Below are 22,245 nucleotides of genomic sequence, written 5' to 3'. Positions count from 1 at the left end.
GTTTATAGCTAAATTTGGCGTTATTTTAGGTTTGACCTAATTTTTCTTATATATTTTGGTCCTGAAAGCCGGTAGAACTCAATCACATAAAGCGGAACTATCCCTAACTAGCTTAATCATTTGATGAAAAATTGTTATTTTTATGTGGTGTAAAGTATGAAAATAAGAAAATAAAATGGCATTTGAAATCAAGAGTTTTATAAATACATTTCACTAAAGTTGGCAGTCCATTGCAGCGCAAAGTATGACCTTTGATTTTCAAATTTGGAAATCCATGCAAGTGATCATTTATTATATGTACTCCACGCTTTAAATGTTCTTTCTAAGAAATCCTATATCCTTCTTATAAATAATTTAGTTATTTATAAGAATTTCTTTTACCTGTACATCCAAGGCAAATACAAAGTGTTACCACTTTTTCGTTGCACATCGGTATTAAGTCTCGCATCCACCTCGGTCACTCTAATCACACGTTTTGTTTTTTGCGCTATTCCTGTTACTTTTTTTCGACGTACACACGCGTTTTGTTATTTTGCGCGATTAATTAATGGCAAAAATTAGAAAAAAATTAAATAACGAGACGAAATAACGAAAACACCAGCGGCCGAGCAAGTGTGCGTACGTGTGCGTGCGAGAGTGTGTGTTAGTGCTGTGTCTGTGTGGGCGTTTATAAATAAAACGCTGCGAAGCTGTGTGCGAAAAGCAGACGCGGATAAAGAAGTAAAAGAATGAGCGCAACCAAAAACAAGAGCGAAGGAAAGAAAGAAAGTGTTTTTTATTGAAATTCGTTAAAAAGTTTTGAATTTACTTAAACCGAGAGGCGAAAGTGCAACAGAGCTAAAGAGAGAGCGATAAATAGCGAGGTGAATATCAAAGGGAAAACCCATTTGCATCGAGAAATAAAACGAAGCGAACGGACGGCCAAAGCGTAATTGTAAAATTCCACTGTCTGGGGCAGGCTATCAATTGGTGCATGTGTGTGTGTGTGAGCTATATATACGTGGTGAATGTACATATGTATGGCATATATACTACATGACACTTACCATATATGCGAAGAAAACATGGAATCATTTCGCGATAATTGCAATATCCTATGTATCTCTATCTCTCATGTGTGCGCAACATTTTGCAGCTATCCTATCCGAAACCGATCTGAATCAGAATCTGAATCCGAATCCGAATTATCAACCTGTTAAGCGAAGTGGAGCCACAAACCGAGTGCTTAAATGGATGCAACATCAATAATAACGCAAGTTTCCCGCGACGACGAGCAACTGAACGTCTATCCCAGCTATCCCAATGACAAAGGTGAGAACAAAAAATGGGGGTAATACTGGGGAAAGCGGTTTAAGACCCCATACACACTTGTACATATATATATAGAGCTCCCCTCATGACTCATCGCCACTGGAAGGCGTCACAACAAAGACGAAAGGACACTTGTCCGCTGCCAAGAAGTTTCCCCCACTTATCACCCACCACCCAGTATACCCCCCAAAAAAGAGGCCCCAACACCCCGCTGACCTTTCAAACTCATCCAATTGCGGTCAATATAATTGTGGGAATAAGTTAGTTGTACATGTGTCGTAGTTTCTGAAAGTCGCAGCGAGTTAAATGGCATTGGCCTTTTTAATTTGTACAGGAACCACTCCATAAATGAAATGAATAATAGACAAAAGTGCTTGAAATTTGGAAAAATATATTTAAATAACATGCAATAAACGTATCATTAGCTAGTATTTATTTGCACGACTGTTTCCAGTTCGCCGTACTTTCTGTAATTTGAAACCAATTAAATGGCAATTTCTTTGCTATAATTGAGAATCTAATTTCCATTTTAAATATCTTTAATTTTTCTGATTAATTCTTTCAGCTTAGACTAGAAGTTTGACCTTATAAACACTTTTTTGTGGTGAAATAAGGCTTAATCTAAAATAATATTTATGTGATGAACTCACTAAGTATTTTTTTACAACAAATAGATTTAATATTCTCTAATGATAAATTTCCCGAATCGTGAGTTAACATTCAAATGAATGGTCTTGCACAGGTTTTTACTGCGATGTATAACAATACTTAATAATAGTGTTATTTTCGCGGCAGTTGTGTCTGCCTGTTGTGTTTGTTTCGCCCCCTTTTTTTATTCAACACAGCACAGCACACAGTGTTTTCTTGTTCGTTGGCCATTGTGAATGATCTAACCACTTGCTGGCTTCGCTTTGTGGTTATTGAATTATTTTGCGACGCAGTTGCAACTCTGCCGCCAGCGAGCCACCACCCATCGCCCATTTCCCACCCACTGGCCCACTCCCACCTGTAATCAATTGATGACGTCTTTCGGCGCATGTGACGTCATGGAATTTCGACACGAAAGCCTTTACTTTCCTCCCATCTTATTTTCTTTTCGTTCGCTTTACTGCCTTTGCATGTTTACTTTCGAGGGTCCAACAATAGAAACTGCCAATTAAATTGCACAGTAAAACACAGCAGAAAAAACGCAGAAAAAAGTTTAAAAAAATACAGGAAAACCGGTATGAAGCGGGAGACAGCGAGAGAGAGCACAATCAAACTAGTTGTGTGTATTTTTTTTACAGTGATGCAAACAAACAAACAAGCAAAGCAACAGACGAACAACAAAAGCGTAGCTTAAAGGTTGAGATACGTTTGTAATGAATGAATAAATGAATGGTGAGAGCCATGAGAGAGCGGGTTAAGTACACACCAAGAAAATGCGATCGAAAGTAGATATATTTAATACACAATCCTAGATGTATTTACATATTTACTGAATTAAACCACCCGGACTATTGTTATCAGAAACAAGTGCCTCTTAAGTGATCAACCAAGCATTCGCTATTATTCCTATATCGAAATGATTTGAACATCAATGAAAAAAGTCTATTTGACCTAAGATTTTCGTATTTTTTATTTGTGCAGAGAGTGAGCAATAAAAAAGTAGGAGGGCGGGGCTGACTGAGCGCAGGAAAAAACGCGATGAACGCTTTTAAGTAAAGTAATAACTAATTTAATCTAATCTGCGGTCGCCACTGCACCTTATATACATGTTCACACAAATGTACGGGCTATACTTGGTATATTATATACAAAATATTTGCGGTTAGGTGCTAATCGACGTCGCTCGCTCACTTTGATTCTGATTTCGAACTTGATTTTGATTTCTATCGACTGTGCTGCCAGCTAGCCGCAAATAAATGTCTTTCTTTATCGCCTCGCCGATCTATATGTGTCACCAGAAATATATATATATATATATTGAAAATCGCTTCGGGAGCCTACATCTTGAAATCAAGTTATCCCATTACGTTCCAAATAGGGATCTATGCGGTTTCTACTAGTTGAGCTTTAGCCAACTGTGAGAGCGTGAGATAATGAGCAAAACGTCACCGTAGCTGTATGCACAACACTTGTGGTCAAGACTGTAGTACACTCACAAAAACGTAATAATTTCCAGCTTGCTATCACACAGTTTGTGTCTAGAATCGTTATCTATTTTGCTTTTATTTTTGGCTAAGTAAAAATAATGTAAAATATAATTTTCATATACATACATTCATATGTTAATGTAATAAACCCTTAGGATTTACAGAACAGTTTTGGTTATACATGTTAACAATAAATTGATGCACCAATATGATGTGTACATACAGGGGTGCTTTACTTGATCTCAAGATTGCAGGCCTTTAAAAAAACTCACTACTATTATTCTGATCTCAGCTGTTTTTCGTGAGTGAGCGAGTGGGTGTGTGGGGCGCTTTTGCGTGCAAAGAGCACGGCAATAGGGGACAAACCGGCAAGCGAACAGCAACAGTTGAAATATGTTTTTCTTTTTTATTTGAGAGTGGGTGCCGCCGCCTAAGTGCTTTTTGCTTTGCCTCACCGCGTATAAATATTTATATAGATATGTGTTCGCCATACCGCCAACCTCACGCCCCTCCGCGCTCCATGGACTCCCCTCGCTTATAAATACATCTATATTGTTTTTATGGGCAAACGCAAATGCTCTCTAGTATCTCATTTCTAGACGCCTCAGCTGAACTGCTGTGATTTTTCAATTTTCTCAAGGTCTTAAAAGCCAAATTGCTCGCGCACACACAGACTGCGCGCTTTTCTTCGATTAAACGCCCTTTCCCAAAAATTTATTATTTTTCACATTTATTGAGCGAGTCTAAAAATAGCACAAATAATGTTAAATTAAAGAGTGCGAATTGAGTTCAAAGATCTCGTGCATAAACAAATTTTGGAAAATGGGAAAACTGGATTGTACCGAATGCTGAACATTTTACTGCGGCATGCTGAAATGTTTATACTTTTTATTTCATAAACATATCACTTGTTCTATTATATAGAATTTTTTATTATTTCATTTATTGCTGTACACCAAAAATAGTAACGTTAAATACTATAAACATTTGTTGAACACTCTGAAATATTTATAATTTAAATGTATAAACATTTCATATTATGCAATTATTAGGCAGATCCCAAAATAACTAAATGTGAAGGTAAATGCTGACATTTATTTATTTGGTTATTTTTCAATTATTGCGCTTGCCAAAGAACGTTAAGTTTTAAAACCTAATTTTAAACAGAACACTAGACGAACTAGCGTTAAAAATTAGACTGCTAGAGTGATATATGTATATTTTGTTTATACAATTTTTTATGTAACGTTTATTCAAGTTTATTGAATCTTGACTACTTTAAAAATTGGTGTTAAAAATCTCTTATAATTGACAAAAAGGAACTAATTGGTTTTCTTGCTACAATTTTGCCTGTATCTATAAGTGTATCTAAACGACGACATAATGGACCCTAAAATACACAAAACAGACAGTGAACAGATGCATTCCAATGCTTAATTGTTGAAAAATAATATTATATACGGCACGAGATGAGCGGACTGCGTGCAAAAGATTTGTGAGATGCTATTTCCTATATATATTGCTCACAGAAACAGAAGAAACATTTTTGAAAAAGACGGCCTTAGTTTTTCCTTTTTGAATCGATAAAGGTCAACGAGTTCTGAACAAGGAGATTTTATCTTCGTGGTTAATATGGGTTCGTTGAACTACGATGGGGGTTAAATAAAGGCCAACAGCTTAAAGAAGATGCGTTTGGAAAAAAAAGTGGATTCGGTAGAAGCAAATTTTTAGAATTCGAAAGCTAGAATTGTTTGCCCAGAAATTAGTTTTGTTCACGTTCAGTTTTGAAAATATGATATTTCAAAACATGAGCAAGCAATTCAAAGCTTCAAATTTCTAAAATTTGCTTTTTCAGAACCCAGCTTCTTAAAACTAAGAACAACCCTCAAAAAACAAAGGCGACTTGGGGTGCTTTAATTGTATAGTCATTTTTACAAGGGAGAAAAGAAATTCAGTTTTCAAATATTGTAAAGCAGGTGTACCAATTGACACTAAGAAAATTTAAGTACTATTTTCCTTTTCATTTGGGTAAATATTTAAACAAAAAATAATTGATCAATAACTTTTAATTTACACAGTTCCCGTTTCCAATATTTACTGTAGCCATTGACACTTGTTTTTTTGCCCATTTATATCACGTGCCATTAACTTTGTTTGCCATCTTCTTTGGCGGAGCTTAAAATTTAAGCTGCCTCTATCTTGAAGTTTTTGAAAACAGAAAAAACTTCATAAATATGCTGAAGGTCGAGACTGTGTGGCATTTTTGTTGCTCTTGGAATCGGCAAGAATGATATCATGGTGTGCCCCCTGCCAGATAACAAACATTTCGATTAGATAAGCGTCTGTGGACGAGAACCGAATAAAACAACTCAATTGTGTGTGTGCATGTGGGCAATTATAGTCTCGATTTCTTATGAATTTTTCTTTTATTTGTTTTACATTAATTATCAAATAATACCCCCCTGACGTGTTTCCCCTGCTTATCTGACATAATAAGACCTTGCCCGCCAACAGAACAGAAAGTTGTCACAGAAATATGTTCAAATTATAACAAACGAAAATCTTTGGGAATGGCCAGTGCCGTTTCGCATCACCAGATATATGTACATACATATACATATAGTTGGTTTGGCTTTTCTTGAGCTGTAGGTTGTCGGTTTGTCCTGAAGATCAAGCCCAATTGACGCGTAAGGCCGTTTAACAGTCTGGCGGAGAAGGAATCGCATTTGCATAATTCAATGCACCGATTATAGTTGCCTTCGTCCTTGTGTACATTTTTTTTTTTTTTAATATTTTACATAAATAATTTATTCGTTTACCCTCAGCTGAAGTTATCTGCATTGAGTGTGGTTTGCTGTTATTAACCAATGCATTTACTCTAGAGGTGCAGGGAATTTACCATTTATTGCTAAAATGCAAAGCTTTATTTAATTACGTAAAGTTATATACAACCATTCCGTAGTATTTTATTTTCATTACTTTATACAGAAGTGGTAATGGATCAATCATATATGTTTATCATTTGGTGATTGTAGCAGTTGCAATTAATATCTTTATATAACTTTTATTTAAGTATTTAAGTACTTCAAGTGTAAGCGGTAATCATCATCAATGCAACCTGACATTTGAATTATTGAGTATTTCAACGTGACCGACTCGTTTCGCATACTTTCGCCCATATTTGGGTGTCTATTAAAACAGAATCTTGTAGAGACTTGACAGATTGTTGGCCCAATAATGAGCTATAAATATGGTCATCTAAATATGTCTGGAAACGAGCACAAGAGGAATGCGAAGCGGCTGCCCACACAATTCCATCGACGGTTTGCTTGAAACACCTTAAAAATAGGACAAAAGCCTATTTGAGTGTGATGTGGGTGGGATGGGGTGGATGTTGGGAATGGAATGGATTACAGTGGGTTGGCTGGATGGTTGGTTGATTGCTTGGTTGGTTGGTTGTTGGAGGTGTTGCTCCATTGACGACCCAAATATAGATTGCCTATCAATAATCAGCCAGGATACAGAGCAGTTTTCAACAAGTTGAGTGTTTCGCGTTGGCTGTCGGCCCCTTTTTATGCAAAGTTATGCAAAAACTTGAGAGGTGAGCGGAAAAGGAGCGGAAAGGAGGTGAAGGCTGTGGGGATTGGGGGTGGTTCACCTGCCTAATAATTACAAATGCCAGACGCTGGAAAAAGCTTTCATTATGCTAGCGGAGCAGCAGCAACTACAACAAGAGCACACGCTCATAAAATATTCAAGTGCATTTGCACTTCACTGGCAAGGGTTCTATGTGCAAAAAAATGCATTAGGAAAAAGCAAGAAAGAGTAACGCTAGGTTTAAGTACCCTTTGTAGACCACTCCTTGCAAGATGCGATCTCAAAAACATACGAATACAGCATACGAATAAGATTATACGTTTCTACTAGATTTGAATGGATAACTAGCTGAGGTAAATTAATATTTCTAGCCCATGCTAAAGCCATTTTCTGTGACCTTCGATTATTTTGTAAGATCGTTCTAGAAACTATTGGTTTTCGAAAATATCAAGATTTATTTTTTCAGCTTGGAAGAAGTTTTAAGATTTAGTTTTCACGAAGCAAAAATGGTTTTATAGAACATCGAAATAGATTACTCATTATATATGGATGCATTTTCTACACATCAATTTTGAAGACCATTTAAAAGGGTATGGTGAAAAGAGGTTCAGCTAAGCTCAGTTTTCACTTGGCTAACGGTTCAATGAACCGTTACGTCTAGCTTAGCCAGCAAGAAGGACGCTCCCCCACCAACCCCCTTTCGCCACCACCCCCATCGCCCACTTGAAGCTTGTTTTCCCTGCTAAGTGATGTTTGACTGCTGTTTCCTTTTGTTGCCACACAATGCAAATGGCGGACGGACGCATTCCCGCTATCCTCTATCGCTGACTCCCCATCTGCCAGCCATCCCTCATCCCTTTTTGCCAAGGTGGCCGCAGCTCAAGCCAGCTTAAAGGTCAACCTGTGACCTTCTATCCATATATCTATCTATCCAACTAACTATCTCTCTGCTCGCTGTATCTGCTACAGTGAAACTACGTTAGCTTGCACTCCACCAAATTCGCGCTCTTGAATAGGACACTATAGTTAAAAAAATAGATATTATTAATAAAAGAATATGGAAAAACAAATAATAATTGAATAATTAACATTCCAACTATTTGTCATATAATTATTATGCATTTATAAACAACTAGTATGAACAATTTCCAATTAAAAACAATTAGTGTGAAATAACTTTCTTATTTTTATTTCCAAAATTAGTAGAAATGAAGTTGGACTGTAAAACACGGACTTGTTCACCTGCTCTACCTACTTTGTTTGTGTTTGTATGCAATTATAGCATTTCCCATCGATTAAACGCATGTTTCCACCCCCTGAACCGCACACCCTGCCGCCTCCCCTCGAGCAGTCGTGTTGCTGCCTTCTAGTTTTGCCTTTGACTTCTATTTATAAACAATTTTGCACAAAAACACAAACCGCAAACCAAAACACAGTGGCGGCCAAACGAGAAACTATAACAAATTGTCTGCACTGCATGTACTGCAGTATTAACCAGATATAGAAATTGGAATAGATCTATATTTGTGTTATGCAAATGTGGCAAACAAAACAGACAATGTTTATGTCATTATGTGGCCAAACTGACAATCTGTAAATAGTAATCCGAGCAAGGCGAAACACCCAGACGAAAATGGAATGAAAATATATACGCACGCATGGGAAAACATCGTGGGCGTACGAGTATTTAGGGGTCTTAAATATTGCGCGAGAAGTTTTTATGAGGCGGATAGAATTTTGTTTAAATTAATGGAGGAGTCATCGAGAAAATACTCGGAATTGCTGTTAAAATATATGATGTTAGAGCGATGGAATGTACTTGGCATTTGGATATCCTTATTGAGATTTATGATGTGCTTAGCTACATCACATGCTGAAAATTAGTTTGTTTTATTTGAAAAACGTGGCTGAAATTTTAAACAAATTTGAGATTTCAGTGGGTGGTTGAAATTTTAAACAAATTTGTGATTGCATTTTTACTGTACAAATTAAAATTCTTCTAAGAAAGGATCATCATATCTCTTATTAATACTGAAGAAAAATCATTAAAATATTTACTAAGCCCATATGTTTGATTTATTCCTCGTATATCTCTAGATGATGTGGATCGCTTAAAGCCACAGAAGCGAGGATTATTCCAATCTCTGCTTTGCTGCTGGCGACGAAACCGAACGAAAACCAACCAGAATGGCACACAAATCGATGGTTCAACAACACCGCCACCACTACCGGACCAACAAAGGTACCTACTACCTCAGGTTAGGCTTACCGATATGCACAGAAAGTGCATGGTGATCGATTTGGATGAGACCCTAGTGCACAGTAGTTTTAAGGTGAGTGCATCTGGATAATCGCCTAGTATTCCTCATATTCATTTGAGTTGATTTTGTACTTTCCAGCCCATACCGAATGCTGATTTCATAGTTCCCGTGGAGATCGATGGAACCGTACATCAGGTATACGTTCTGAAGCGACCGCACGTGGACGAGTTTCTGCAAAAGATGGGCGAACTATACGAGTGCGTTCTGTTTACAGCATCACTAGCCAAATATGCAGATCCCGTCGCCGATCTGCTAGACAAGTGAGTTTAAATTATATTTACTCTAATTTATATTTATGTTTATATTGACTTAATTGTAATTTCAGGTGGAATGTGTTTCGTGCAAGACTGTTTAGGGAATCATGCGTTTATTACAGGGGTAATTACATAAAGGATCTGAATCGTCTGGGGCGGGATCTTCAAAAGATCGTTATTGTCGATAATTCACCGGCCAGTTATATCTTTCATCCAGACAATGCAGTAAGTGGAACAAAGACTGACCAAATATAAATCCCGTACTGAATTATTTATGTCCCATCAAAGGTTCCTGTAAAATCCTGGTTTGACGATGTTACCGACTGCGAACTGCGCGAACTGATCCCACTCTTCGAGAAGCTTAGCAAAGTTGACTCCGTCTACTCGGTGCTCTGCAATTCGAACCAGCCGCTGAACAATCAGTCCAACCAGCAGCATCCACAGGAGCTGCAGCAGGCGCCGAACCAGCTGCATCAGCAGCAGCAACAGCAACAGACCATCTCTGCCACGACAGTTATTACCCAGGCAACCACTCTGTCTGCTCCGACCATGTTGAACCAGCAGCAGACAAGTCCGCCCAGTCAACAAAGCGAGTTGCTGCAAAAGACGTAACATCAGTGGGAACTAATGTTTATAAATATATGATAAATTGTATACATATTACAAGACCAAGCAAGCCGACAAGCAAGCAAACAAAACATCCCTTTCCCAAACCGTTCACTCATTACCCCAGGACGACTGAGAATGGGGCGACGAGATGAAACCAACTACCATTTGCTATCAACTATAATCCCCAGCTCGACAGCTAGGCCTAAGCATAAGTTTTATATGATATACATAATTTTTACAGAACCCAATTTACACGGCACATTTGTTATTTATTCTTGTTTTGCTCTACCAATTATAATAATTATTATTTTTTTGTGTTTTTTTAATCAACTGCTAATTGCTTACTGCGTTTTGCTGTACCCCAACTAAAGGGTATATTAAATCCAAGCATAAGCCTCTATTTTTACCCAATAATCATAACTCTGTAAGCGTATTTAATGGTAAACCAACTGAGCAGGCAAAAGATTTAAATGCATAAAACAAAAATGATAACTATACATATGAACAGAGAGATAAAATCAAATTCAAATAGCTATATTTATATATATTTTTTATTAAAAAAAGGAATACAAAAAGAAATAAGAGTAAAATGGGGAGAAGAAAAAAAGAAAAGAAAACTAAAAACATTATATATAATACGTGTACTAAAACAAATTTATATATACATACATACATGGATATATATTTAAGGCATGTGTCTACACATGTTTCTAGCACTTAGGCATGTATAATATTTCGTATATTTATTAAAGAATTAAGCTTAAGCGTGGTCTCCCACTCACGCTTGATCGTTGGCACTGGTAAATTTTAAAGTTGGCAAATGGGGTTTGTCCCATAAATGGCTTCATCGTATCACATTCTGGTTTCCTGAAAAGTCTCTCAGTCTTGAGTGGTGAGGCCGCGCTTAAAAGAGCTAAGTTGCATTGCAAGAGGGTAAAAATGGGCTATCTGTAAGCCACTTTGTAAAGCATCTAAAAGTCTGCGGCGCGTCCGTAGTTAATATATAAAAAACCGCTTCGGCTGCGCTTGGCGGTGGTCCAAAATCGGGAGTTTACTTTCGATCCTGTTCTGTACACACACTTAATTCAATCTGGTATAACGAATACCGCACTGTCCTAGCGCAAATTCTAATTGCCGTCTTTGGAACTCGGCCAAGCGCAGTCGTAAAACATTGTATTAGGCTTAAAGGAAAATTATACATTTATATATTTTAACCGATTTATGTTTATTGCCCCTCTTATCAAGTGCGCTTATGAAACGCATTGCAATATATATTTACTCCTAATTTAACCCTTCTTTTCTATGAACTTCATCTTCGGCCGCGTTCTGCATTCTGTGTGTTAGCATGTGAAAACGGGAAACGATTGTAAACGATAAAACACCTATAGCTTCTTTCAACTCCGACCAAATATCAATCATTATATAGTATATATATTGAGCTCAAGCTGGCCACGCCGAAATCCCACCTGATAAATATATTATATAGACAAAAGACGCTATTGCTATCCAAAACACACGATTCGCTCACAGACCAGTCCAGAACTACTTTTAATCTTTTACTCTATATGTAATCAATGTCTTGTATTTCTCAACTAACTTTTGCAACCATTCTTTTATTTAGTGCATAAGCCCTTCTGTTTTTTATTTGCTTAAACTAAAAATAATACTATTGGAAGGATACAAAAATTGGCTCGTTGCAAACGCGCGAAATTCTCATATTTTTTGCAATCAAGCAAGTAAATTATAAATAATGCTAAAATAATATATGTATTGTATATCATTTACAACGCTGCAAAAGTCTAAGGCAAACGCTAGAAAAGAATTGCAACTAATCACGAAGTTTAAATCGCAGTAAATCGCAAGAACTCCTTTAAATTTCCTATTTTTAAATGTTTTACTTTTTGTAAAAGCAAAACAAAAATCAATCGATAAAACCATTCACTTAATTTATCATAAAAGGGAAGAAATTCTATTTTTAAAGTGAGCCTATTAATGTAATGCATCAATGTCGACAAAAAAGAAAAAATAAAAACAAAAAATGAAATTTAAAATCTACAATATTATGTCATCAAACAATAAAAACAAATTAAAACCCAATCCGAAACGCCTTTTATTTTTGTTAAACCTATCAAAACACAATTATTAATGCGAACTCTGCCTTTTTTGAATACGGAATAAAGGTCTATTTATTATTTAAATTTGTTTTTAACGCACATTGTTACACATACACATACACCTCATCGAGCTCACAAGTTTCATCGTTCTACACACTATTTAATACATTCATTAATATATATTTAGTTAAATATATTTGTCTTGAACTTAGTCGCTAAACTAAAGATGTAGGCAATGGGGTTGATTTGCTTTATTAAATAGGCCAAAAACACTTAGTTTATACGTTAATATGCGCAATGCTACGTTGGTGCTTGCTTGATGTTAGATCTTGTTCGGTTTATATAGTCTTTCGAAAGCTTTCATCTTCTAGCAGTGTGAGCGAAAGGAATATACAAAATGGATTTGAAACATATAAGTTCATAGCAAATCCTTCATCTCCACTTCCGTTTGTATAATCTCAAATACAAAATACGTCGAAAAAGTTGTGTTTTTATCAATATATCGTACAGTACATAGTTGAAAAGGTTTGCTTAGCGATTGTTTTGTATTAAAATGGTTTGTAGACTTCGTTTGAATTAATATTTAAATGCATTTAAGTAACGTGTTACAATTACAACATATTTTATTCATTGCTATGCGGTTTGTTCTCAGGTTGCTGAAATTCCTTTTACATTATAATTAGATCATTTCATAGCTATATGGGTTTATATAAATATGCAATTTATTTATCGAATTTGTGGCTGTAGTTGCACTTTAACATTTTACTTAAATAATTTTCTGACTAGACTAGTGCATAATTAGAATTGGATCGCATTTAGAATTAATTCATTATTGATTTAAGTATGCTAGTGCTTGGGATCAATTGATTAAATTGCTGTCTTCGCTGCGTTTGCCACATTAATTAGTGATATTTGAAAAGTCTTTGCGTGTCGTTCTCGAAGCGAAGTCATCGATCCATAGAGAGCTGTCAGCTATGAAGACTGCGTATTCCTGAATTTTCGGTATAACTATACACTTCTCTAATAGATTATGCTCCAATGAGCAGCCCGCCTAGGACAAACTTCGCTCAGATTCCACCTCTGTGCAATCCCTTAAGACTTTGACAGTTTACGTTTGGTGTTTCTTTTTGTTGTGTGCGCTTTACAATTTGTTAATATCTCAGTAAGTGAATTAGAATCTTGAATATTGCACGCTCAAACAAACTCTGGTTTGATTATGGTTGCATTGTTAAAATTGTTCGGTGTTCATTTGCTTACGTTTGCATTTAGGTTTTTTGGTATACAAATACTTTGAAGGACAAAATGGTTTTGTGTACTTTCGGCTTATGATCGAAGAGTAAGAAATACGCAGAAATATACAGAGTAATTACAGTAATACATTCATAATATGTACGTTAGTGAAGGGTAGCCACGGTGGGCCTGGACCCCAACTCGTCCATCCGATATCGGTCAGCGATGACGCTTCTGTCTTGGTTGTGTTGAATACTTTTTTGCGAATCGCAGTTTATATATTTTAGCAGCAGATCAGTGGGGACCAATTAAAATGGTGGCGAAAATGAAACGAATTGGATTTTTGGAAAAGAGAAAAAGCTGTAGCGGACTTTTTAAAGCGGTTGGTGTTTGTTGTTAAACATGCGCAATGGGCATTTGAAGCGTCTTCGCATCCCGATAGGACTTATCCTACACATACTGGTGGTCGCCAGCCATCCCATCTGGGCAGTCCACGCTCAGCAACGGCTCCTTCTCGATGGTCTGATGCGTTTGCGAATCGTAGTCGTAGTAGTTCATCCAGTCCACCCGCTTGGGCTGTACCAATCCGAAGCAACTGCACTCGAGAAAGTCCACAAGGTTCTGAATGGGCCCACGTGTGAACGGACTGTGGCCGCCCTTAGCTTGGAAGTGGCGGTACCGTCCCCGGTTCATGCGCTCATTGGTGGTCATGCCCAAGCAAATCACCTGATATGTCTGGCAGATCGTCAACAGGATCACCCAGGACATGTGCAGCATGGCGTTGCCCATTACCCAGCCCACCCAGGCATCGCAGTTGCCAATGGCCCGCATGGCACCAAGAAAGTCTGTTGGAAAACGCAATTTAAGAAATATTCTGAAGGCTCAACGGTTAAACTTACCATCGAATCGAACATTACACTGATTGACGTAGTACTTGGAGCCTCCGTACAGCATCCAGGCGCACATAATCAACAGCATCCAGAGGAATCCCATAAAGTAACTGTGGTTCTTCAACCCGATGCAGTTGCCCACCCAGGGGCAATGGTGATCAAACCTCGCTACACAGCGATCACACACGGAGCAGTGCTTGGAGCGGATGGGCCGGCGCACCAAGCAGCCAGAGCAGAAAGAGGCGGGCTCAAAGCCGATTCCACCCCGCTCCGACAGCTCAATGATGGTCTATAAGGTTATAAATTAGGAGTATATCGCATTAGTTGGAACTGGCGAGTATGCGGATACATAAATTAATAGAAAACAGACTGCTACCTTAAATCGCTGCTCTCTGGTAGGCCGAATAATACCAGGATCTCCCTTCCATGACTTGAGGAAGCACACCCACAATAACAGCGAGGAGATCAGGAAGCAAACGGTGGCCGTAAGCGAGACGGCATCGTCGATATACATCAGCCAGGTGACATAGAACCATGCCTTGGTGGCCAGGTAAACACTCAGCGGCAGCAGGGCCATCAGGTGCTCATCGAACAATGCCTTGCCGATCGTGTGGAATATTGCATACAAGCAGCCAAGCAGGAAAAACTTAATAATGTACAGCGTGTTTACGGTGAATACGATGCCAGCCAGATAGAAAGCGGTAAAGGGGCAGGCCACCATGGACCACCACCTCAGGCGTTTGTCATGCCGCAGCTTGGAGAGCAGCGACCGCCTTTGCTGCGAGGTGAGTGCCGCTTCTTTTACGCGGTCCATCACCTTCGCCCCTATCCAAATGGCTCCTGTCTGGGATTCCAGCATGGATAGCGGCGTTTCGCCCCGCAGATTGGGCACATCCAGCGAGGCCTTCGACTTGAGCACGAGTGTGGAAATGGCCGTAGCATTGCGGGCCAGGATAGCCCAATGCAGCGCCGTGTTGCCATGTGTGTAATCAACCATGGCGGGATTCGCTCCGAGGGTCAGCAGCAAGCGCACGGGATCCAGTGCGCAAACCTTAAACAAAAAAAAGTTCATTAGTAATGAACTGGCCTTTTATAAGGGTTCTTAAGTTAAACTATGTATATTATCAGAACTTCACTTTTTCCCAAGAGATTGATTATATTTTTTTGTACAAGTAGTTAGGGCATGATTTCCTGAGAATTTTGTGAGTGAATCATTAATCATTCAAATATTTTAATTTCCTCGGATTCCTACCATACAATACATATGTATATACATATATAATATTGGAGATGCCTAAGTGGGTTGTATCAAAACCAAGCTTACCTTCCATGCTGCCCACATCAGCGCTGTCATTCCGCCTCGATCCTGGAGATCCGGGTCCACGCCTTTAGCTATGAAGTAGGCCACTAGAGCAGTGTGCGCGAACTGGGCGGCGATGTGTATGCAGGAGCAGCCCTCCGCATCCCTGATTCTCGGATCTGCACCGGCGGCCATTAGCAGAACGACGGCACCAAGATGTCCCTGTCGCGTAGCCCAGTGCAGGGGCGTGGCATTAAGTTCGCCTCCCACAGCATCCACGGTGGCGCCCTTCTCGAGGAAGTACCGGATAATGTCCCTTCGATTGTTGATGGCCGCCCAATGAAGAAGGGTGACCGTTTCGCTGTCCGGCTGATTAACATCCCAGCCTGACTCGACCAGCTCCCGGACCCGTGCAATGGCCCCATACTGGGTCGCCTTAACGATATCGAAGCCACTGTAGTCAGGCTCCACAGGCGCGGTGGGGGGTTGTTGGGCGATCAGCGCCGACTGTCGCTCGTTGTCCGGCTGCTGACCAGCTCCCGGGACACAGGAGCCCGTGGTGGCCGCCTGGCAGGCACTCTGGTACATCGCTGGCTTCTTGTGGTTGCCGTTCCCTTGGGGTCGTCCAAACGTGATTCACACTGCGCTGAGGTGCTCGTCGTAACATCAACCGTCCATCCCCCTCCTTCCAGCGGGCGAGCGAGTGAGAGGGGTGAGCGGATAGAGAGAGAGAGGAAGAGAGCAGGAGAGACACCCCCACCAGGAACAGTTTCGAGGAATTCACAGGTTTGTCATTTTCACCGGAGTGTCCCACGACAGCTGTTTTCTCCTCCGTGCTGTGGCACTCGCTTCTCGGGAGGATCTCCTGGTGACGGCAGGGCTATCGCGTTTATCAGTTTAATGCGTTTTACCTGCCAATTTCGGAGGACTACAAGCAATTTTGGTGGTACAATGCAAGCTGATAGCACTGAATGTGTGGCGCGACTTCCAACACTATCGCAGGAAATTTCGCAACTTGTGTGGTATTTTTAAGAAGATATGTGGTATTTTTAAGCGAAGCCGCTGTATCATTTTAAAAATCAAATTTAGATAATAAAGTTTTATTTTTCGTTTATTATAGTTGTTACCCGCTGATTTTTGATAAACGTTTGATCTCTAATTTTATGTCAATTAAATAATATATAATCAATTTATATATATATAGACGTCAAATTTTGTAAGAATAATTTTAAAAAAATGTTTGGAATTTACATATTAATTTAAGCTTCAGGAAATCTGAAACATTTGTCATTAATTGCCTCTATGGTATTACTAATATTGTAAAGTATTCTTTATTTTGGTTGTTCTTAAAATATTTTTAACACTAGAAAAGTTTTACATTGCAATTTTCTCCAGCTGCGGTCACACTGATTTGTCCACCTGCAAAAGCGCGCCTTATTATTTAGCATCGCATCTTCTTATGATTTTGCAAATACCAATTCCTGGAGGAACCCACAATGGACGGCAAACGCAAGTTTAATGGAACCTCCAATGGGCATGCCAAGAAGCCTAGGTGCGTAACTCATGTAAGGGCGTAACACAAGTCGATACAAACTTTCCCCGCAGGAATCCCGATGAAGATGAGGAAATGGGCTTTGAGGCGGAACTGGCCGCCTTCGAGAACTCCGACGATATGGACCAGACTCTGCTAATGGGTGATGGACCGGAAAACCAAACAACCAGCGAGCGTTGGTCACGTCCACCGCCCCCAGAACTGGATCCCTCCAAGCACAATTTGGAATTTCAGCAGCTGGACGTGGAAAACTACTTGGGACAGCCGTTGCCGGGAATGCCAGGAGCCCAAATAGGACCTGTGCCTGTGGTCCGAATGTTTGGTGTCACCATGGAGGGTAACTCTGTGTGCTGCCATGTGCATGGCTTTTGTCCGTACTTCTACATAGAGGCGCCCAGGCAATTTGAGGAGCACCACTGTGAGAAACTACAAAAAGCCTTGGATCAGAAGGTTATTGCTGATATTCGCAACAACAAAGATAATGTCCAAGAGGCTGTGCTCATGGTGGAACTGGTGGAGAAGCTAAACATCCATGGATACAATGGAGACAAGAAGCAGAGGTACATAAAAATCTCGGTTACGCTGCCCAGATTTGTGGCTGCAGCTTCACGACTTCTCAAAAAGGAGGTTATCATGTCGGAGATTGACTTTCAGGATTGTCGCGCCTTTGAGAATAACATAGACTTTGACATTCGCTTCATGGTGGACACAGATGTGGTGGGCTGCAATTGGATTGAGCTTCCCATGGGTCACTGGCGAATAAGGAACAGTCATAGCAAACCATTGCCTGAATCCCGCTGCCAGATTGAAGTAGACGTTGCTTTCGACAGATTTATATCCCACGAGCCCGAGGGTGAATGGTCAAAGGTGGCTCCCTTCCGCATTCTCTCCTTTGATATTGAATGCGCTGGCCGCAAGGGAATCTTTCCGGAGGCCAAAATGGATCCAGTCATTCAAATAGCCAATATGGTGATCAGGCAAGGCGAGCGAGAGCCCTTCATAAGGAATGTCTTTACCCTAAATCAGTGCGCTCCGATCATAGGCAGCCAGGTGTTGTGCCACGACAAGGAGACCCAGATGCTGGACAAGTGGTCTGCCTTTGTCCGGGAAGTTGACCCAGACATTTTGACCGGATATAATATCAACAACTTTGACTTCCCCTATTTGATTAATAGGGCAGCTCACTTGAAGGTCAAAAACTTCGAGTATTTGGGAAGGATTAAGAACATTCGTTCAGTGATCAAGGAACAGATGTTGCAGTCAAAGCAGATGGGTCGCAGGGAAAACCAGTATGTTAATTTTGAAGGTAGGGTTCCCTTCGATCTTCTATTTGTCCTGCTCCGCGACTATAAACTTCGTTCGTATACTCTCAACGCTGTGAGCTATCACTTCCTGCAGGAACAAAAGGAGGATGTGCATCATAGCATCATCACAGATCTTCAGAATGGAGACGAGCAGACCCGTCGTCGGCTGGCCATGTACTGTCTAAAGGATGCCTACTTACCGCTAAGATTGCTGGAGAAGCTAATGGCCATTGTTAACTACATGGAGATGGCGAGGGTAACGGGTGTGCCGCTGGAGTCCTTGCTTACCCGCGGACAACAGATCAAGGTTTTAAGTCAATTGCTGCGCAAGGCCAAAACCAAGGGATTCATCATGCCCTCATACACCTCCCAAGGATCAGATGAACAGTATGAAGGAGCTACTGTGATTGAACCAAAAAGGGGTTACTATGCAGACCCCATTTCAACGCTGGATTTCGCCTCCCTATATCCAAGTATCATGATGGCGCATAACTTGTGCTACACCACCTTGGTTTTGGGTGGAACTCGTGAGAAGCTGCGGGAGCAGGAAAACCTACAGGACGATCAAGTGGAACGTACTCCTGCCAACAATTACTTTGTGAAGTCTGAGGTGCGCCGTGGTCTGCTTCCGGAAATTCTAGAATCCCTTTTGGCAGCCAGAAAGCGTGCCAAAAATGACCTAAAAGTCGAAACCGATCCGTTTAAAAGAAAGGTCCTGGATGGCAGACAGCTGGCGCTAAAGATTTCGGCTAATTCCGTGTACGGATTCACTGGCGCACAGGTGGGAAAGTTGCCATGCTTAGAGATCTCGGGCAGCGTCACCGCCTACGGACGTACCATGATTGAGATGACCAAAAACGAAGTGGAATCCCACTACACCCAGGCCAATGGTTACGAGAACAATGCAGTGGTCATCTACGGCGACACAGATTCTGTAATGGTTAATTTCGGAGTAAAAACTCTGGAGCGCAGCATGGAGCTGGGACGCGAGGCTGCGGAACTAGTCAGCTCAAAGTTCGTGCATCCTATCAAATTGGAATTCGAGAAAGTTTACTATCCCTACCTTCTCATTAACAAAAAACGTTATGCGGGATTGTATTTCACGCGTCCAGATACCTACGATAAAATGGATTGCAAGGGCATTGAAACCGTGAGGAGAGATAACTCACCCCTGGTGGCCAACCTAATGAACTCCTGCCTGCAGAAACTACTCATCGAGAGGGATCCCGATGGTGCGGTTGCCTATGTAAAACAAGTAATAGCCGATCTGCTCTGCAACCGCATCGATATTTCCCACTTGGTCATAACCAAAGAGTTGGCCAAAACGGACTACGCTGCAAAACAGGCGCACGTTGAGCTGGCCGCCAAGATGAAGAAAAGAGATCCCGGTACGGCGCCCAAACTTGGAGATCGAGTTCCCTATGTGATCTGTGCGGCAGCTAAAAACACACCTGCTTACCAAAAGGCAGAGGATCCGCTGTATGTGCTAGAAAACAGCGTGCCCATCGATGCCACCTACTACCTGGAACAGCAGCTGTCCAAACCGCTGCTAAGGATCTTTGAACCTATTTTGGGAGACAATGCCGAGTCGATTTTGTTAAAGGGAGAACACACGCGCACACGAACTGTGGTAACATCCAAAGTAGGCGGACTAGCTGGTTTTATGACCAAGAAAACGGCATGTTTGGGTTGCAAATCCCTGATGCCCAAGGGGTACGAACAGGCCTGCCTGTGTCCGCACTGCGAGCCACGAATGAGTGAGCTCTATCAGAAGGAGGTGGGTGCGAAGAGGGAACTGGAGGAGACATTCTCCCGCCTGTGGACCGAGTGCCAGCGGTGCCAGGAATCCTTGCACGAGGAGGTGATCTGCTCCAACAGAGATTGTCCCATATTCTACATGCGACAGAAGGTTCGCATGGATCTAGACAATCAGGAGAAGCGGGTGATGCGATTCGGCCTGGCCGAGTGGTAACCAATGCATGAATATACTGAATTGTTTAATCCTATAATTTAATAATTATATTACTAGAAGTTATTACAAAGTTTCTTTCGGTTCGTGGATTTTTTTGCGCAATATGCATTTTGAAAAAAGCTGTAGACGTTTCCTAGCTGGCGATGCTTTGGACACACATTTTTACACATGGGACTGGGGGTCTGAGGACTGGCTAAGTATCTACTTGCGACTCTGCAGGGTGTTGGACAGCCAGTCCATGGCCTGGTCGAGTCCCTCGCCCTTGGTGGCCGACGTTTTAAATATCTGAAATGTGCGGTTCTTAAGGTTCTCCAGCCCTAACGCGTGATGGACTTCCGCGACGGTCATGCATCCGTCCATGTCCTGCTTGTTCGCCAGGACAACCAGTATCGCGCCGGCCAGCTCCTCCTCCCGCAGCATGTACAGCAGCTCGTCCTTGGAGATGCCAATGCGGTCCCGGTCCGCTGAGTCCACCACGTAGATGATGGCGTCTGTGTTGCTGTAGTAGCAACGCCAATAAGGTCTGGAATGGAAATAGCACAAAAATTTAGATTAAGATTACAATTTGATTCTTAGGGACAATATAGAAATATGTATGTACGCTGTCCTACAAAGGAACTATTTCAAATTTTTAAGTTATCGTTCACATCATGGTTTTGTATCAACAGAAGGTTATTACTGATATTCTTAAATATTATCGTGATAATCGTAATTTCAGATAAACAAGATGATAGGGAAATGACGTGTTAGCAATGTAGAAAACTTTCGGACGTTGAAACATGAAATAAAAATAACCCTAATGCTGAATTGACGAAATATTTTAATTTTGTAATGAGATTAGATATCAATATGTATGAGATGATGTCTAATTTTAACACATTTTTGAAACCAGACTACATCTGTAAAAAAATTTGTCCAGATGTGATTTTTTTTGAACACGCTTTAAAAACATTTTCTCGGAACACATGAAGGCCATAATCGCCGTAAGACTTGGGTGATGTTGGGTAAGAGTACGGGTCATAGTATGGGTCTCGTGTAACCCACTCACCTAATACTTGTCTGGCCGCCCAAATCCCAGACCTGGAACTTGAGGTTCTTATAGGTGACCTGCTCCACGTTGAAGCCGATGGTGGGTATCGTGGTAACCACCTCGCCCACCTGCAGTCTGTAGAGGATCGTGGTCTTGCCGGCGCCGTCCAGACCCAGGATCAAGATGCGCATCTCCCGGGAGCCGAGCAGTCCGCGAAAGTAGCTGAGCACCCCACCTGGAGGTAAAACGTACGATTTTTATGACTAGACTTCGTCACCGGGTGTCTCTGGAATGGGAGGTTCCGTTCTCATTCTCCGTGGTGTACAAACCCATGATTACGGCTGAACTTTGTCTAGAGCTGGCGCTGCCTCTAAATGCTTAAGTGTAAACCTAGTTAATTGTATTTGGTGCTACAATTAATACAAAATCGGAAAAGTCTTGTTTTCACTTTTTTTGGGCTGGAGAATGGTTTCGTTTTTGCCATTCGCAGGTCACGGGAACATGACGTGTCACAGCGTGCGTTCAGCAACAAATATTTTGTAAAAAATAACTTTTAAATAACTTTCAAAACACGTTTAATACTTTAAATCAAATTAAAATAAATAACATTTAGAGGAATAACATTT

The 22,245-nt window shown here is 40.7% G+C and overlaps 4 protein-coding genes across 4 annotated transcripts; 2 read left to right on the top strand and 2 right to left on the bottom strand.

Moving 5' to 3' along the window:
• The first annotated feature begins 496 nt into the window (after positions 1–496).
• On the top strand, positions 497–12,129 carry LOC120447478 (phosphatase Herzog). Its single transcript, XM_039628874.2, has 6 exons — positions 497–863; positions 1,136–1,311; positions 9,141–9,376; positions 9,443–9,624; positions 9,690–9,843; positions 9,907–12,129. The coding sequence occupies exons 2-6, from the start codon at positions 1,230–1,232 to the stop codon at positions 10,228–10,230; spliced, it is 978 nt and encodes a 325-aa protein (XP_039484808.1). The 5' UTR covers positions 497–863; positions 1,136–1,229; the 3' UTR covers positions 10,231–12,129.
• A 1,456-nt stretch (positions 12,130–13,585) lies between these two features.
• LOC120447476 (palmitoyltransferase Hip14) lies at positions 13,586–16,747 on the bottom strand. The gene is made up of 4 exons (XM_039628872.2): positions 15,786–16,747; positions 14,838–15,512; positions 14,471–14,750; positions 13,586–14,416 (listed from the first exon to the last, which is right to left on the bottom strand). Exons 1-4 carry the CDS (start codon positions 16,347–16,349, stop codon positions 14,022–14,024), a joined length of 1,914 nt encoding a protein of 637 aa, XP_039484806.1. The 5' UTR covers positions 16,350–16,747; the 3' UTR covers positions 13,586–14,021.
• Positions 16,748–17,152: 405 nt separating this feature from the next.
• Positions 17,153–20,659, top strand: LOC120447475 (DNA polymerase delta catalytic subunit). Its single transcript, XM_039628871.2, has 2 exons — positions 17,153–17,313; positions 17,367–20,659. The coding sequence occupies exons 1-2, from the start codon at positions 17,258–17,260 to the stop codon at positions 20,587–20,589; spliced, it is 3,279 nt and encodes a 1,092-aa protein (XP_039484805.2). The 5' UTR covers positions 17,153–17,257; the 3' UTR covers positions 20,590–20,659.
• On the bottom strand, positions 20,604–22,108 carry LOC120447483 (ADP-ribosylation factor-like protein 1). The gene is made up of 3 exons (XM_039628878.2): positions 21,949–22,108; positions 21,638–21,854; positions 20,604–21,112 (listed from the first exon to the last, which is right to left on the bottom strand). Exons 1-3 carry the CDS (start codon positions 21,950–21,952, stop codon positions 20,791–20,793), a joined length of 543 nt encoding a protein of 180 aa, XP_039484812.1. The 5' UTR covers positions 21,953–22,108; the 3' UTR covers positions 20,604–20,790.
• Between the last annotated feature and the right edge of the window lie 137 nt (positions 22,109–22,245).

Source organism: Drosophila santomea, chromosome 3L (genome assembly GCF_016746245.2).
Source record: "Drosophila santomea strain STO CAGO 1482 chromosome 3L, Prin_Dsan_1.1, whole genome shotgun sequence".
Taxonomy (NCBI): domain Eukaryota; kingdom Metazoa; phylum Arthropoda; class Insecta; order Diptera; family Drosophilidae; genus Drosophila; species Drosophila santomea.
Note: the sequence above shows the minus strand (reverse complement) of the source record. Positions and strands in the feature narration are given on the sequence as shown.